An 18,885-nucleotide genomic window follows, 5' to 3' on the forward strand; every position below is an offset into this window, starting at 1 on the left:
GTTTTCTGTGTTTTAGGAAATGGCCAGGGAAACAAAAGTCAAGGGAGGTTTGGTAATTTGAATGCTTTTAACAGGGACCCAGGTGGAAAAACTATCCCCTGCAGTGCCCTTACGGCATACACCTGAGGCACCACATAATGGAAGCGCGCCTAAAGCTACAGTGAGTGTGGTTGAGTACTCGGTTACAAACTCTGACTGTGTTTACTCCCCAGCAAAGCCGGGCCAACGTCCCTGATTGGCTGGATGGATTAATCCTCTTGTGGGATTGGACACTATGCTCTCTAGGGCTTAGCTGGAATGATGGCAGTGTAAGTAATGGAGTCTTCTCCCTTACTTGGCCACCAGGCCTTGATAATAGAAAGTCAGGGAGGGAACAACAATATGTCCTTTTCAGACCAGGACCTGAATGTGGAAGGACGTTAACCTTATGGTATCATGGGACTGCCCTCTTTGGTTCTGCCTGACCTGAGAGTCGTTCCCGAAGGCAACAGATTAAGCAGTGGTAAGTACCCTTGGATCAGATTTAAAAGAGAGCCCTCCTTTCGGCTCAGAGAGTCAAAGTTGGTTGTGGAGACAGAGTCTAGGGGGAGTGCAGGACAATGGAAAGAACAAGGAAGCGACAGATGTTAATTTATTCTGTACTGCGTTGTGAGGGAGCCACTATGGCCACAAGAGCAGAACACCAGTAAATGAACTATAGAACTGTGTGTTTATAATTGTGCTGGGTGTTTGGGGCTCTACAATGTTCCCTGCTGGCCACACTATTTACACACACCATTGAAAATTAATATTCAGTCATAAAAAAAGAATACACTGTGTTTTATAGCCAGTACCTGAACATAACTTTGTGTAAAAATACTTGATTAAATGCTGAAAAATCCAGTATGAACTTACAGGTTGTCCTTTTGGGCCTGGAAAACCAGGTTGTCCATCCCGACCAGATGGACCATCAAGTCCAGGTAAACCAGGTTGTCCTGGGAATCCAGTGTCTCCTTTATCTCCCTTCATTCCTGGGAGAACAACTGCATCTCCGGGATCCCCTTTTGGACCAGGAAAACCAGGAGAACCAGGAACACCTGGTAAACCCTGAAAAAAAAATCCTGATTCATTAAAAAGATCAAGTTTATTCAACTGTCATACTGTCTCAAAAAATGTATTAACCAGTATTACTTGTCAGGATGTCAAAGAAACTGATATAAGAGGAAAAGAACCATTTTTGTCTAGAAGTATGCTAAACCAAGGAGCTCTCAGATGCCAGTGGTCAACCTGAGGTATACAAGAATACAAGAGCCACATAGTAGCATAAAAACAGAAACACAAATCTCAATGTATTAATACTTGCACCTTTTTAATGTGTAAGTCTTGTAGATAATGCATGGTTTATTCATCTGACAACGTACTGATTCTATTAATTTGCCATTACAATAGTGTTCATAACAGATGCTGGGGACTTTACAAACTATGCGTACAAAGAAAGACCAAAGGAAGAATCATTGATGTGATTATCCAAATAATATCAGTAGAGACTTGATTAAAATGGCACCATGGTTTCACAGTAGTGAATTAACAATAAATAATACTGTTGTTACAAATACTTTAAGTGTATGCCTTTTAAATGAGATACATTAATATTAATCTCCCACAAAACAAACAGGAATAGATGCTTGCTATAATAATTGAGAGTTTGTTCATTTTCCCTGGATGTGGTTCAAAGCAAGCAGACAGCAGACATATTTGCCCAGTATTCACATGTTTCTAGTTTTTCTTCTTTATTAAATGTATATCCAGTTTTAAAGAAAAATAACTTCCTAAAAACCATGGATCAAGACATTTTTTGCAATGAATATGCTGTGTTCATTGACTACTTTCCTAGAAATTCATTGTGCTTTTTTTCAGTGACCCATGATGCTTTCTGAAGCCAGTGTGACAACACAGAATTCTAGGAATCATGCGCAGGACATCATGCATGCAATCTACTTTGTGCATGCCTGATGTCACAATCCTGTTCAGCCAATTAGTAGTTATTATTTCAGAGGTAAATTAGCTGTACATCAGCTGACCATAATGACAATATTATGAATACTGCCACAGTATACATAACACTGATCCAGGTAGATTAGCTCAGCTTGCTACATAGCTGATTATGCATAAATATATGTGCCACAGTTGCCATTCAAAATAAATGTTACATTAGCCCTACCTCCATCTTCTTGAATCAGAATGTAAATCTTTGAAATAATAGAAATGGAAAGGTGTATTACTACTTTAAGGGGTTCAGATCTTAGAGATGGAAGAAAAAAAGCATCTGCATGGACAGAGCAGAAACAAAAAAAAAAAACCATTCCAGCTATGCCTGGAGTCACAACTTCAAACAATGGAAAAAGGGAGTCCCATTCTACAGCTTCATGGCATGACCAACATATGCTCTAAAATTGGAACTCTGTGAGCACAATGAAAATATATATAATATGTAAAATATATATTGTGGTATATGGCCGGCCATTCATCCCGGCCAATACTCCCAGGCCGTTAGATGGAGCCATCAAGGACTATTTTCCCTACAGCCCGGAAGTACGTCCCAGTCACATGGACAGAAGAAATGACGTACTTCCGGGTTGAAGAAAAAAGGAGTTTTCATCTGACCCAGAAGTGTTGCCAATCACATGGACAGTGAGAAGAGAAACACTTCCGGGTCAAGAACTATAAAAAGGACTGTGAGAGATCCCAGAGCCGAGCCGAGTTGGGAGGAAGGGTGACTGAGCTGCTGGGAGTGGAGGATTATTGTGATTATTGAGAATTGTATTGGTTTATTCTAGTGTAGTGGAGGTGGAGGAGCTTATGCACATTATTATTATTAATAAAGTAATTTCTTGGACTTTTATCTGGTGTCTGATATGAGGGTTCAAGGGGACAACAGCTCCCACTATCTGTCACAATATATATATGTTTTACTTGTTGCTAGTTTTTGGCTATTAATTGTATTTTGTTTGTGGTTGTCATTCCATTTGTGACTTTGTTGTCTGAGGCACGGTGGTACTGTGGCTATCACTGCTGACTCTTAGCACGGGTCACATTTTCGGTCACAATAATCAGTCCAGCATACCTGAACAGCAGTACGGTAACGCTGAATCACTGACGTCACTTTCAAGATGGCCAACCACGAGCGTCATCGTGATGCTGTAGAACGAGAATCCTTAGACATGCAGATTCAACGAGACCTTGCCAGACGAAAACAACTCAGGAATCATAAATCTTGCTCTTAAAGACTGTCCGGGATCGTTTCAGCTACCTCTACTCTGCGTCATGCCGCTCCCACCCTGGGCCATGTCAGCTTTACATTGGGTTCTGCTCCAGACAACACAGATGAATCGTTTCAGCTACCTCTACTCTGCATCATGCCGCTCCCACCCTGGGCCAAGTCAGCTTTACATTGGGTTCTGCTCCAGACAACGCAGACGACAATGAAGGAACCTGGGAACATCAACATCGGAAGCAGAGGCTCAAGCTCAAGTCATCTCCACTGCCTCAATCTAGCATCTTCACACACAACCGCTTCAACCCTTTCCTCTCCCCTGCCGTTCCTGTTGACAGTGGCGACGTAGTCATTAATTACAGGAGACTTGTATATGTTAGGGCTTGATTTTACCATATAATTTCTGGTATTTTTTAATGTCGGTCATATAAGTCGAATGTGGAAAACTCACTCTGTTGGTCCAACAGATTATGATATGTAAACGCCCACCGGAGAGAGTAACCACGGAGTACACTGCCTTTTTTTCTATGTATTGTGCTTATGTGACCACACGGTAATACCCGAACTATTCCAAAGCGACATTTGCACTGTTTTATGTTTTTTGTATCTCACACCCTCATACACCATTATGGAGAATTCGATCAGAAGAAAATATGAAGCTGGTTTAAAAATAAAGTCGTTGAAGTGGCAAAAGAAATTGGTAACTGCACTGTTGCAACAAAATTCGCTGTGTCTGAGAAATTGGTGCGAGATTGGAGGAAGCAAGAAGATGTAAAAAAAAAAATTAAGTGTTGTATTTTTGAACGGGCGTACAAGTCCGGGTCTGATTTTATGATCGATTTTTCAGGTTTCAAAAAACGACTTATATGCAAGTATATACGGTAATGGTTACCTGACCGTGAAATGTCTGTATCATGTTTCCCGGGTGCACGAATTAAAGATGTTGAAAGTCGTTGTAGTAGAGAATTGGTGGGGTAGAGAGATACTGTGCACCCCTAAGGTGGCACGGGAGGAGATTCCAGACCGGACAGGTAGGATAGGTGGGTCACGGTCACAAGGCATAAGGTTAAGGGTGAACACCGTGCGGGGGCATCAACCCCAGAATTAGAAGTATCAAACCGTTATCAGGACCTTGCGGAGCTAGACAGAGTCTCTGATGATTCTGAGGTGGTACGTAGGGATGAGGAGTCACAACGGGCCACCTCAAAACCAGTTTCCAGAAAGAGAGAGGTAATGATAGTTGGGAACTCAGTCATTAGGGGGATTGAAGCACAGGTGTACTCCAGAGATAGAGAATCTTGGACGGTGTGTTGCCCTCAAAGATGGGGGACCTCCCAGAAGGATGGATAGGCTCTTGGCTAGAGTAAGGGTGGATCCAGTTGTCATTGTCCATGTTGGAACAAATGAAAAACATAAGGGTAGTTTCCAGTTCTTCTTAATCTCCCCAGTGAGCAGTGACTTCCTAAATATATGTGTCGAGGGTTTATATATGCATTCGCTAATTCGCTAGCCTCCTTAAGAACTCGAGGGTAGATTTAATCTGTTCCTGGTGGTTTGTTTGGTTTCAGCCTATTTTATCTGAACAGTACTTCTCTCTTTACAGTTTCTAAATCACTCAGAACCTCCGTAGTAGTCCCATTTACTGCTGGGAGGTTATCCACTTCCTCACTTGTGAAGATCTCAGAAAAATGCAAGTTTAGAGCATCCTCTGTTTCACTGTCTGCATCTTTTAACTCTCCTTTACTATTCCTGATGTACTTCACCTCCCCCTTGACTGTTCATTAGTACTAAAACACAGAAAGAATCTCTTATGATAGTCTTTTGCTTTTTCTGCTATATTCCTCTCCAACTGTCTTTTAGCTTTGCTAATGTCCTTCTTAATTGTTCATCTCATGTTCTCATACACCCTAACACACTCCTAAAATAAGGTCTCTTTCTCTAATGGTTTCCAGGATAAGCCACATTTCCTCACTAAGAGGGGCTCATCTTCCAACTGAAGAGAACTTGAGTTTAAATTCTGTTTGACATAAGCAGCAGCCCCACCTTCTTTTCTGTTCTGTCTATCCTTCCTAAAAAATGTGCATCCCTTTATGTTATACTCATCCCCATCTTTGTTATTTAGCGAAGTTTCCATAATTGCTATGATATCACAATTATGCTCTGCTACATACGTCTCCAACTCATTTGCTTTATTTTTGATACTTCTAGGATTAAGGTAAGCTAGGGGGGGCCATTCCTCCCAATCACGCCCTTCCAGGTCTCACTGTCATTGCCCACGTGTGCATTGAAGTCTCCCAGCAGAATGAGGGAGTGCCCAGAAGGTGTGCCTTTTAGCACCCCCTCCAGGGACTCCAAAAAGGGAGGGTACTCCAGACTGCTGTTTGGCGCAAACGCGCAAACAACAGTTAGGACCCGTCCCCCCACCCGAAGGCGGAGGGAGGCTACCCTCTCGTCTACTGGGGTGAACCCCAATGAACAGGCTCCAAGTCGGGAGGCAATAAGTATGCCCACACCTGCTTGGCGCCTCTCACCGGGGGCAACTCCAGAGTGGTAGAGAGTCCAGCCCCTCTCAAGGAGATTGGTTCCAGAGTCCATGCTGTGCGTCGAGGTGTGGGCCGGAACCTCTCGACCTCGCGCATTAGCTCAGGCTCCTTCCCCGTCAGAGAGGCGACATTCCACGTCCCAAGAGCCAGCTTCTGTAGTTGAGGATCAGACCGCCAAGGTCCCCGACTTCGGCCCCCACCCAACTCACAAAGAAGTCTCTAATGTGCTAATTAATAGTGTAATAATGGGGTTCTTCCCTGACTTTCTAAATACAGCAGTTGTTAAACCCCTGTTCAAAAAAAATAATTTTAACTCCTCTGTCTTTGACAACTTTAGAACAATTTCTAACCTGCTTTTCTTAAGCAAAATTCCAGAAAAAATCAGTTTTTAGCAGCTACATGATTATTTGATTAAACATTCTATTCTTGACAAGTTTCATTCAGGTTTTAGAACAAATCATAGTACAGAAATTGCACTGGTTGAAGTAGTAAATGGTTTGTGAGTTAATACGGACAGAGGCCATATATCTGTTCTTGTTCTCTTAGACTTGAGTGCAGCATTTGACACTATAGATCACAGTATTCTTATAAATTGCCATAGACAATGGGTGGGCTTCTTGGGCAGCGTCTTAAATTGGTTTCAGTCTTACTTAACAGGAAGAAATTTCTTTGCTAATTCTGGTGATTGTACTTTGGAGTTCCATGGTATTGTATATGGTGTACCACAAGGATCTATTCTGGGTCTGCTGCTTTATTCAATCTACATGTTTCCACTAGGCAAATTTATCTCAAAACACAAGTTGAGCTACCACACCTATGCACACAGCTTTATTTATCGATAGCACCTGATGACCTTGGCTCTCTGATCCAATGTCTTAGAAATATTTCCAAATGGATGAGTAGTAATTTTCTCCAACTAAATAAGGAAAATACAGAAATCTTAATGATTGGGCAGTATGGAAATAGCAAGGGTATTAGAAATATGCTTTATTGCTTAGGTTAAAAGTTAAGACGCAAGTAAAAATTTAGGGTTAATCATTGACTCTGATATAAACTTTAAATCACATATCAACCAGATTGCTAGGAGTGCATTTATTCACTTAAGCAATATAGCAAAAGTTAGACCCCATATAACTACAAGATGCTGAAAAAATACCTCACACTTTTGTTTTTAATTGACTAGATTACTGTAATGCACTGCTAATAGGACTACCTAAAAAAGACATCAATTGGTTGCAATTAGTGCAGATTCAGCTCCATAACTCACCTCCCCTGATTAATATAAGAAAACAGCTAACTTGTAAGTAAGAAATCCAAAACACGTATACAATTTCACTTAATAATTAGTAGCAATGGCTTTACTAATTTCAATAAAAAATAAAACCATAAGAATACACTGAACAGTCCTAATATTTTCACTTTTGGTTTCTAAAATTGAACCTATTACCTACTCATTAGCCCACTAGTTTGGCTAAAACTTCCTAGAAGAACTTGTACAGCCAATATCAAACATATTAGTCAGCATTATTCCTGATTCTTGGAAAGTAGTCACTGTTACATCCCAAAATATATCGGATTTAGACTCAATATCCTAAAGATATTGTCAGTTTCAACTGTAAGGAATGTAATCAGGAAATGGAAGGCCACAGGCACAGTTGCTGTTAAACCCAGGTCTGGCAGGCCAAGAAAAAAACAGGAGCGGCATATGCGCAGGATTGTGAGAATGGTTACAGACAACCCACAGATCACCTCCAAAGACCTGCAAGAACATCTTGCTGCAGATGGTGTATCTGTACATCATTCTACAATTCAGCGCAATTTGCAGAAAGAACATCTGTACGGCAGGGTGATGAGAAAGATGCCCTTTCTGTACTCACGCCATAAACAGAGTCACTTGTTGTATGCAAATGCTCATTTAGACAAGCCAAATTCATTTTGGAACAAAGTGCTTTGGACTGATGAGACAAAAATTGAGTTATTTGGTCATAACAAAAAGCACTTTGCATGGTGGAAGAAGAACACTGCATTCCAAGAAAAACGACTGCTACCTACTGTCAAATTTGGTGCTATGGGGCTGTGTGGCTAGTTCAGGGACTGGGACCCTTGTTAAAGTCGAGAGTTGGATGAATTCAACCCAATATCAACAAATTCTTCAGGATAATGTTCAAGCATCACTCACAAAATTGAAGTTACACAGGGGTTGGATATTCCAACAAGACAATGATCCAAAACACAGTTCGAAATCTACAAAGGCATTCATGCAGAGGAAGAAGTACAATGTTCTGGAATGGCCGTCACAGTCCCCTGACTTGAACATCATCGAAAATCTATGGGATGATTTGAAGCAGGCTGTCCATGCTCGGCAGCCATTGAATTTAACTGAACTGGAGAGATTTTGTATGGAAGAATGGTCAAAAATACCTCCATCCAGAATCCAAACACTCATCAAAGGCTATAGGAGGCGTCCAGAGGCTGTTATATTTGCAAAAGGAGGCTCAACTAAGTATTGATGTAATATCTTTGTTGGGGTGCCCAAATTTATGCACCTGTCTAATTTTGTTATGATGCATATTGCATATTTTCTGTTAATCCAATCAACTTAATATCACTGCTGAAATACTACTGGTTCCATAAGGCATGTCATATATTAAAAGGAAGTTGCTACTTTGAAAACTCAGCCAATGATAAACAAAAATCCAAAGAATTAAGAGGGGTTCACAAACTTTTTCATATGACTGTAGAACGCAGAATCCAGAGTCAGCCATTATACAGTGCCCTTGGAGCAATTGCAGGTTAAGGGACTTGCTGAAGGGCCCGGTAGAGTACTGTCTCTTTCAGCAGTAACAGGAATTTGAACCAGCAACCCTCCGGATATCGACACTAGCCTCAGAGCCACCATTCCACCCTAAAACTGTTGGACCATGTGCTGACAGCATACACAATGATGGAATAAAAATATTTTTTTCATTCAAACCTTTCATCATTGTTTGGCAAACAATAATAAACAGCAACTCAAATGTTACCTTAAAAAGAAAAATCTCAAGAAATTTCTTGCCTAGTGATTATTGCCTAACAGTCTCATTTTGTGCTGTAAATCGTATACAAATTTCTTCCACTTATAGAAAAGGCATCTATGAAGAACCATGATGATACTTTTAATTTTTTTAGGAGAGCTTTATTATGCTATTGACCATGGAGGGGCAAGAGGACACATCATTACTTCCAATGGACTGTGACACTTTCTCTATTAGGGACAAAAGGATTTTTGCCCCTCATTCACTTATTTAACGTATGTCACACGTATTAAGTGCACCACATTTAACACATCTCTTATGCTTTTCATTTTCATTTAAACAATCTAATAATAATAATAATAATAATACATTTTAGGTGGCATGGTGGCACAGTGGGTAGCACTGCTGCCTTGCAGTTGGGAGACCTGGGTTCGCTTCCCAGGTCCTCCCTGCGTGGAGTTTGCATGTTCTCCCTGTGTCTGTGTGGGTTTCCTCCCACAGTCCAAAGACAAGCAGGTTTAGTGGACTGGCGATTCTAAATTGGCCCTAGTGTGTGCTTGGTGTGTGTTTTTGTGTGTCCTGCGGTGGGTTGGCACCCTGCCCAGGATTGGTTCCTGCCTTGTGCCCTGTGTTGGCTGGGATTGGCTCCAGCAGACCCCTGTGACCCTGTGTTTGGATTCAGTGGGGTGGAAAATGGATAGATGGATAATACATTTTATTTATATTGCACTTTATGTTTTAGCAATCCCAAAGTGCTACAGAGTAAAAATAGAATAATAAAAACAGAAGAATCTATAAAAATGTCTTTCTAAAAAGATGAGTTTTTAGGTTTCGTTTAAAAGCCTCAGTCGACTGTGGGGCTCTCAGGTAATCAGGGAGGGCATTCCACAGCCTCGGTGCCACAGATGAAAACGCCCTGTCACCCATGTTGATGAGCTTAGTTCTAGGGACTTGAAGGGTGTTAGTGTGTACAGAGCGGAGGGAGCGTAAGGAGGTATGAGGGGTAAGGAGTTCCTGTAAATAAAGAGGGGCATGTCCATAAATGCACTGATGGGTAAGAAGGGAGACCTTATACTCTATTCTGAATGAAACAGGGAGCCAGTGAAGGGTTTTCAGAATGGGGGTAATGTGATCATGCTTTCGCACCCTCAGCATGATCCTGGCAGCGCTGTTCTGAATATATTGGAGTCTCTGGATACTCTTACCAGGAATCCCGATGAGGAGCGCATTACAATAATCCAGCCTGGAAGAGACAAAGGCATGGACGAGCTTCTCTGCATCTGCCAGGGTGAGTATTGGGCGGAGTTTGGCGATGTTCTTGAGGTGGTAAAAAGATGACTTACAGAGATATTTGATGTGGGTGTCAAAAGTAAGTTGGGAGTCCAGTTTAACACCCAAATTAGTAACAGATGTGGAAAGGGGAATATTTTGGTCAGAGAAAGTAATACTGGTGATGGTAGAAGAGCGGAGATGATGTGATGTGCCAACTAAGATGGCTTCTGTTTTGGATCTATTCAGCTGAAGAAAACTGAGCCTCATCCATGCCTCTATCTCCTCCAGGCAGGTAGTCAATGTAGATGTTGGCAGAGGAGCAATAGAGGAGGTGGGAGTAGTCCTGAGGTAAAGCTGAGTGTCATCGGCATAGCAATTGAAAGATAAACCATGTCTGCCAATGACAATTCCAAGGGGGAGCATGTAGATGGTAAAAAGGATAGGGCCCAGCACAGAGCCCTGTGGAACACCACAGGTGACGTTGTGGGTGTGAGACTTTGTGCTGCCAAGGGCGACATGCTCAGTTCTGCCAGTCAGGTATGATGTAAACCAATTTAGAACATTTCCTGAGAGTCCAATAGTGTATTGCAGGCGGTGAAGAAGGATGTTATGGTCTATTATGTCAAAAGCAGCTGTCAGGTCAAGGAGGATAAGTAGTGAAGGAGAACCAGTATCTGCCGTCATCAGAAGATCATTGGTGACCCTGACCAGGGCTGTTTCGGTGCTATGGCCAGGGCGAAAACCAGACTGAAACTTTTCAAACAGGTTATTTAGTTTGAGATGATCATGAAGTTGTGCTACAACTATTTTTTCCAGAACTTTACAGAGAAACGGAAGATTGGATATGGGCCTATAGTTAGAGAGAACTTCAGGATCCAAGGTGGATTTTTTCAGTAGAGGTCTGATGACAGCAGTTTTTAGTGTAGAAGGAATATGGCCAGCCAGGAGGGAATGATTTATGATCCTGGTGATAAGTGGAGAGACAGTAGAAATGTTGGCCCTCAGCAAGGGTGAGGGGAAATGGTCCAGGGAACTAGCAGACAGTTTCATTTTCCTGATGACGTCCTCCACCTCTTCCCGTGTGGCAACAGAGAAAGAGCAAAGGGGCTGGACAGTCTCAGACAATGAGTCGACAGTTGGGAAGGGCAAGATATCCTTGGTAGAGAGGTGTAAACGAATATTATCAACTTTTTGCTTGAAAAAGTTGATATACATGTTGCACCTCTCATTGGTGGTCTCAGAATGGGCAGGTGAAGGAGGTTTGAGAAGATGATTTATAGTTGAAAAAAGTTTTTTAGGGTTCCTGGAGCCATTTCTGATGATGGTGGAATAAAACCTGGACCGTGCAACCTTCAGAGCTTCTGCATATTCCCTCATGTGTTCCCTGTTTATGGACAGTCAACCCAGAGGCCTTGAGCCGCCACTCAAAGACACGCCCAGCCGCCTTCATTTTTCACATCTCGCAGGTATACCAAGGTGCTGAGCACGAGAATGAGACGGACCTGGATGTTAAAAGGGCGTGGAAGTCCAGGAGACTGCTCAGGGACTGGTTGTAAAAATCCACGAGGTCAGCAACAGAGAGGGAGCTGATAAAGTCAGAGGAGAGAAATGTAAGGTCCAAGGCCAAGGCATCCACATTGATAATCTTCAGATTTCTGAAATGGATCTGTCGTTTTGGTTTGATACGGGGGGAGAAAAAGGGCAGCTCCACTGACACTACTTTGTAGTCTGAAATACCAAGATCATATACCTGTAGATTACTGATTGGGGCACAGTTTGAAATGACCAAGTCAAGTGTGTGACCCCTAGAATGTGTGGGAACATCAACACATTGTTGTAGGTTGAGAGAATCTAGCAGCTCAAGGAAATCAACAGTGAGATAACCTGTGGGATTGTCAACATGAATATTTATATCTCCTAAGATTATGATGTTGACAGAAGTAGCACAGAGTGTTGTGAGAAGATCAGTCATTTCTGGAATAAAGGCAGAGTTGGGTTTTGGAGGTCGATAGATAAGGAGAACAGTCATGGGAAAGGGGGGCTTACATTTACATGCAAGGCACTTGCAAGAAGATATTGCAGGTATCGAGATAGGGGACAACCCCAGGTCCTGACGGTGGATAATAGCTAGTCCACCACCACGCCCAGTGCTGCGAGCTACGTCTAAGTAACTGTAGCCAAGTGGATAAGGCTTCATTTAAGGCAGAGTAAACCTCTGACTGGTGCCAGGTTTCTGTCAGACACATGAAGTCAAGTCCTTTCTCCCTGATGTGTTCTTCAATCAGTGTGGATTTATTGCTGATGGATTGAGAATTAAACAGTTCAAATTTAACCAATGACTGTGAAGTAAATCTCTGTACAGGATGCAAAACATTAAAATACCTTATTTCAAGTGTGGACCAAATAGTAACTGAGTAGTGACCTCATGTTTCTGAAAAAACCTGACCAGAAATGTATGTGAATGCAAATAAATTGGGACACTCTAAACTCCCATAGCATGAGTGGAGCCTAAGTGCTCATCAGTACAATTCACATTGACTCCATTCTGTATTTCATCACTGTAGGGAAAGAATAAGAATAAGAATAAGTTCGCAGATGATATGACAGTAATTGGCCTCATCAAGGACAGTGACGAGTCTGTATACAGACGAGAGGTCGAACAGCTGGCCCTCTGGTGCGGTCAAAACAACCTGGAGCTGAACAAGCTTAAAACTGTGGAGATGACAGTGGACTTCAGGAGGAGCCCCCCAGTGCTGCCCCCTCTCACACTACTCAACAGCATTGTGTCTGCTGTGGAAAACTTTAGGTTTCTGGGATCCACAATTTCCCAGGACCTAAAGTGGGAACTAAACATAAACACAATTGTTAAAAAGGCCCAGCAGAGGTTGTACTTCCTGCGCCAGCTCAGGAAGTTCAACCTGCTTCAGGAGCTGCTCATGCAATTTTACTCTGCAGTAATCCAGTCTGTTCTCTGTTCATCTATCACAGTCTGGTTTGGCTCAGCCACAAAACAGGACAGGAACAGACTTCAACGGACAGTCAGGATTGCAGAAAAAATCATTGGTGTTGATCTGCCCTCCATTCAAGACTTACACAGATCTCGAGTCAGGAAACGGGCAGAAAACATCATTGCAGACCCATCACACCCTGGTTACAACCTTTTTTCAACTTCTTCCCTCTGGTAGGCGCTACAGAGCACTGTACGCCAAAACTACCAGACATGTGAACAGTTTCTTTCCTCAGGCCATCACTCTCATGAACACTTAAGTCAATCTCACAGCATCAGGGACAATACTAGGTAAAACCGGAGTCCAATTCCTTGTATGTGTACATATACTTGGCCAATAAAGCTGATTCTGATTCTGATAAAACAGAAACTTGGGGAATTACATGTCACCCGATGGTGATGTCTGCACTTTCAGTTCACCCGTCAATATAAGAATAAAATAACAAGACTGACTCTTGGACTCTATTAGTTCAATAAAAAGGCTCCCCAAGGACAGGGGGCTATAGTCCATGACAGAGTTATTAAGAATAATATGGTGTTCTTCTTTGAAGACATAAAATCCCGTGTTTTACAACAAGTCTCCATGAAAAATGCAAGCTTGCAACATAACTTTTCTCAATTGTTAGCTGATATTTTCACAATTAAAAAGTAGCAAAAGACACATGCAAAAGTGTTCACCATGACTAAATCACATGAATAAGCTCCAAATGACTAAGACCTCAAAAGCCTTCAAGCCAAGGTGACTACTCTCATGGCTAAGTACCACATTTTGGACTAAACAGTTTGGAGGGGAATGAGTGGTTATCTTCTTGAAAAAAACTATGGGCAGTTTTCTTGTAGAGATAAACAGATGCCACAGAAGTTATATCAAGCATTATTCCTCCATACTTCTATGGTCTGTTATTTTTAAATTCTTGAATTTCAAAGACTGTCAACTGATTTTGCAAACTACAAGAAATATTGTTAGTTTAATTTTCTTTCAAGACTTCAGTGCAACCACTGCTATACCAAGACAGGAAATGAACAAGCCACTGAATTGAAATGAAAAGCAAAGAAATTTGGTAAGCAGTTCTTTTTATTTCATCATGCTTGCATAGAATTATATCATGGGAACTGCCATGTCATCTACAGTTCTCCTTCTAATGCTTTAGTGGCCTTGGGCATTTTCCATAATGGAGAGATAGTCTGTGCCTGAATGCAACACTTACACACACTAATGAAGAAAAACACTAATGATGAAAAAAAAAATCCGGACACAGTGAAGAAATAAAACTATATGTCGAGAATAAAGTCAACATGTCGACTTTATTCTCGCCATAAATGTTGAGATTAAAGTGGAAATGTCAAGAATAAAGTCAACATGTCGACTTTATTCTCGACATTGCCACTTTATTCTCGCTGTTTATGTCGAGATTAAAGTCGACATTTCTACCTTATTGTCATAGTTTATTTTGTCATTAAAGTAGAATGTCATAAACTAAACTTCATCCTAATATCAATGTTTAATTTAATAGATTTTCTCAAATCCCATCATAAGTTAATGAAGTACATTAAATGCTTTGTGTTAAGTGTTCCCTGACCGAGTTGTTAATCGCTACGCGCTTCTTAACCCTTTAACCACCAACTCCCTAAATATTCCCCACGCCAGGCGAAATCGGAACAATTTTCGTTTTTTTACTTTTTTACATTTTTTTTACATTTTTTACATTTATTCAAGCAGTATTGACTACTAAATGTTGTGCAAGCTCTAGAAATGGGCAAACACATAATAAAACACAAAATGTACCTTTTCTCAGGCTTCTGGATTTATTGTCTACTACAAAACGGAACAGTCAAAAGTAATTCAAAAGTCAAAAGTAGTTCAGTCAATCATAGTTTCATTCCCAGTATTTTAGTTTGCTGTGCCACAGGCCAAAGCAGGGAACTGCACAAAGTCCTGGATTGCTGGGACACTTTGAGCAGAAGGTCTTGACGTCTCTACGCTGACCCTTCTTTGAACAGACACGACAGCGTTTTTCTGAAAGTCCAAAGTCCTTACATTCATCTGGCAACACTGCTGAAATACTACTCATAGGATCCTCTTTGCCAGTGTATACACGAAATCTATAAATGTAACCTGAATTCTCAGCTAAGCAAAACATCTTGATACCAAACCGTGCCCTTTTCAATGGTAGATACTGTCAAAACTGTAAGCGGCCCTTCCACAACAATAAACTTTCATCAACTGCAACTGACAGTCCTGGCATGTAGGGCAACTGAAATGCTTCAAATAAATGATCAATCAAAGGACGTAGCTTGAACAAGCGGTCGCGGTTTGGATCTTTCTTATCTGGCTCATTTCTGTTGTCATTCAAATGAAAGAATTTCAGCAGCAAAGAGAATCGGTTACGTGTCATGACAGCTGCAAAAATAGGTGTTGCATACATAGGATCTGTAGACCAGTACATCTCAATATCTGGTTTTCTGATTATTCCCATCAACATCAAAATCCCAATGAATTTTTTCATTTCGTTTTCATCAGTGTCAAACCAAGCACGAACACGGGAATGTGGAGGTAAATTGGGATTTTTCTCAATAAACTGTGCTGCATACAGATTTGTCTGATGAACAAAATGTCTGATCAAATCAGGTGACACAAACAGCTCATAAAACTGCTCAGCAGTGTAATTGTTTACATCAACAATAAAGCCACACGTTGCCTCAAACGGATGCAGAAAAGGTAGTTCACCTCGGGCAGCAGTCCAGTTGAGATGCTGGGGATACACCCACTCATCGCCGTCATCCGATGCGTCTTCATTCACAGTATCATGCAGCGCACGTTGCTGCTCATCATTGTCGCTAAAATCTTCTTCAGAACTGCTACAATCATGACCAGAACTGTCCAAAATCGCCTGCAAAGCCTCACTTGAAGTCAGTTTACGTTTCGCCATATTCACAGCTGTTACATGCGAATCACGTCACATGACCGGCCAAAACAACCACAGACTTGTCGAAATACAACGTAGTAATAATACCCACGCCAAACCGTCAGTTATACTACTTGCCAGGCATTCATATAACCACAGGCAAATATGCCGGATAATTCCGGCAGTATGGCGTTAGCAATAAAACAACGGTGCCGGATATATCCGGCAGAGGGCGGTTAAGGGGTTAAACTGACTTCCTCTGCACTAAGAGGAGGCGCCGGCAGTGATTGCCGCACAGAATACATTCACTTCATGATATTCCTGCTCTCTGAACATTTACAATGCTAAGATAAATACTTGATATCATTTTCATGATGAAATGCATTAAAGCAGGTATTAAACATGCACGGTGGTGTGGCGGTAGTGCTGCTCCCTTGCAGTAAGGGGTCCCCAGGTGTACGTTCAGTGTAGAGAACTTTATGGCAGGTGTGACGAGGCTCCAAAGAACTGGAAGTATGAATGTGTATCGCACAGGTTTAACTTAAATATTGTGTAAATGTTGGGTTCCTGATCTGGTGGTCGGAGACACGAACACAGAATTCAACTGATGTTCTTCTGATCGGGCTTTTTTTTTTGAATGCATGCTGTCTCTGTCTAACGTACCAACCCCCCAGTTCCTATCCTTCCTTTTTCTTTCTCCACATAACCAATCACCACAAGATAAACGTCTTTGTGAAATTAAAACTAGCTATAAACTTAGACCATGGAGCGTGCAGAACTTTAAAAAATCTTCGTTATACATTTTTAATTATGCCATCCATTCAGGGTTGCACCCATCCCAGCAAGCCTTGTGTGCGAGGCAGGAGCAAATCCTGAACGAGGCGCCAGCACATCGCAGGGTGAATATGAGCACACACATACACTAGGGGCAATTTAGCAAAACAAAACCCCACTGCCCACATGACTTTGAAAGGAAACTGAAGCACGCTGTGTAAACCCACCAGAAAAACATACAAACTCAAGGTAGGGAACACCCGGGACCCCCTTGCTGCCAGGTAGCATTGCAACCCCCACGCCACCGTGCCCCCACATGATTAGTACATGCTTTAATGCATTTTCATCATGAAAATGATATCAAGTATTTATCTTAGCATTGTAAATGTTCAGGGAGCAGGAATATCATAAAATTAATGTATTCTGTGTGGTGATTGCTGCCTGCGCCTCCTCTTGTGCAAGCGAAAGTCATTTTAAGAAGCACATAGCGATTAACATGGGTCAGGGAACACTTAACACAAAGCATTTCATACGCTACATAATATATGATGGGGTTTGAGAATATCTAGTAAATTAAATATTAATTTTAAGATGAAATTTAGTTTACGATGTTCTACTTTAATGACAAACTACGAGAATAAAGTCAACATGTCGACTTTAATCTCATCATAAACGGTGAAAATAAAGTAGAAATGTGGAGAATAAAGTGGAAATGTCGACTTTATTCTCGACATAAGCGTCAGGATCAAAGTGGAAATGTCGAGAATAAAGTCAACATGTCGACTTCATTCTCATCATTAGCGTTGAGATTAAAGTGGAAATGTCGAGAATAAAGTCAACATGTCGACTTTATTCTCGACATATAGTTTTTTTTTCTTCACTGTATCTGTATTTTTTTTCTATAACAGACCAAATGACTTTACTAAACTTTCTATTTCATATTAAATGTAAACTTTGTCATTGATATAGAATGGTGTGTAGATTTTCTATATATCATTTTTTTTTAGGTTGTTTGGAGGCATGCATGGTTTTTACACACGTTTAAGCCTTTGGATATTGGGTACCAATTGTTTTAATCATTTAGGCCCTTGGAATTTTTCAGAATTCCCTGATGCATTTGTTCATCAAAGCCATGTAAGACAGGGGTAGGGGCAGGGGATGGGGAGGTGCTTCAATCACAGACACTCCTTTTGTTTTCATGGTTTTAACATTGGTGGAGTGTTTAGTGACTGGAGAATGGGGGTGTTTTTCTTCTTTACATGAGTTTTCAGGATGAGGGTATGAGCTCTAATAAATGAGACAACAAAATTTGAGGGAAGACAGTCATGATGCATGGTCGGAGTGTGGAGGAAATGCTATGTTCTTTCAGTTACTTGATTTTCATTTGTTTCTTTGCTTGTTTAGATTGTTTCTGCTTATATGGTTAACTGGAATATTGCATCATGTGACAATCAGTCCTTTTCTCTTGTACCATAGATTAGCTGTTTCAATGTGCTATACATCCATCCATCTTCTAACCCGCTGAATCCGAACACAGGGTCACGGGGGTCTGCTGGAGCCAATCCCAGGCAACACAGGGCACAAGGAAAACAATCCCAGGCAGGGTGCCAACCCACCGCAGGACACACACAAACACACCCACACACCAAGCACACACTAGGGCCAATTTAGAATTGCCAATCCACCTAACCTGCATGTCTTTGGACTGTGGGAGGAAACCAGAGCGCCCGGAGGAAACCCACGCAGACACGGGGAGAACATGCAAACTCCACGCAGGTGGACCCGGGAAGCGAACCCGGGTCTCCTAACTGCGAGGCAGCAGCGCTACCACTGCGCCACCGTGCCGCCCATGTGCTATACAATTTAATTAAAATATGCCCCTTAATTCTTATTCCCTTCAAATATGGCATCATATCAAAACTTTTTGGCACTACCTCCAAGAAGGCATCTCAATATCTATCTCTTTAACAAACAAGGATAAAATGTAGGTGGTGATCCAACTGTTTTTCCTGACTGGTCTAGACGAGGTATTTGGACATTAGGTGACAATGATTGCAAACTGAAGTTATTCCAATCCTCATGGTCCAGGTTTGTGAATCCTGCTTCTTCCTTTTTT

At 41.6% G+C, this 18,885-nt stretch overlaps 1 protein-coding gene across 1 annotated transcript in view; it reads right to left on the minus strand.

Moving 5' to 3' along the window:
* Positions 1 to 18,885, minus strand: part of col4a5 (collagen, type IV, alpha 5 (Alport syndrome)) — a 456,319-nt gene that overhangs the window by 217,137 nt on the left and 220,297 nt on the right. The window contains exon 25 of the mRNA XM_028815432.2: positions 895 to 1,086. Coding sequence (XP_028671265.2) covers positions 895 to 1,086 — 192 coding nt within the window. The remainder of the gene's footprint in view (positions 1 to 894; positions 1,087 to 18,885) is intronic.

This window comes from Erpetoichthys calabaricus, chromosome 12 (genome assembly GCF_900747795.2).
Source record: "Erpetoichthys calabaricus chromosome 12, fErpCal1.3, whole genome shotgun sequence".
Classification (NCBI taxonomy): domain Eukaryota; kingdom Metazoa; phylum Chordata; class Cladistia; order Polypteriformes; family Polypteridae; genus Erpetoichthys; species Erpetoichthys calabaricus.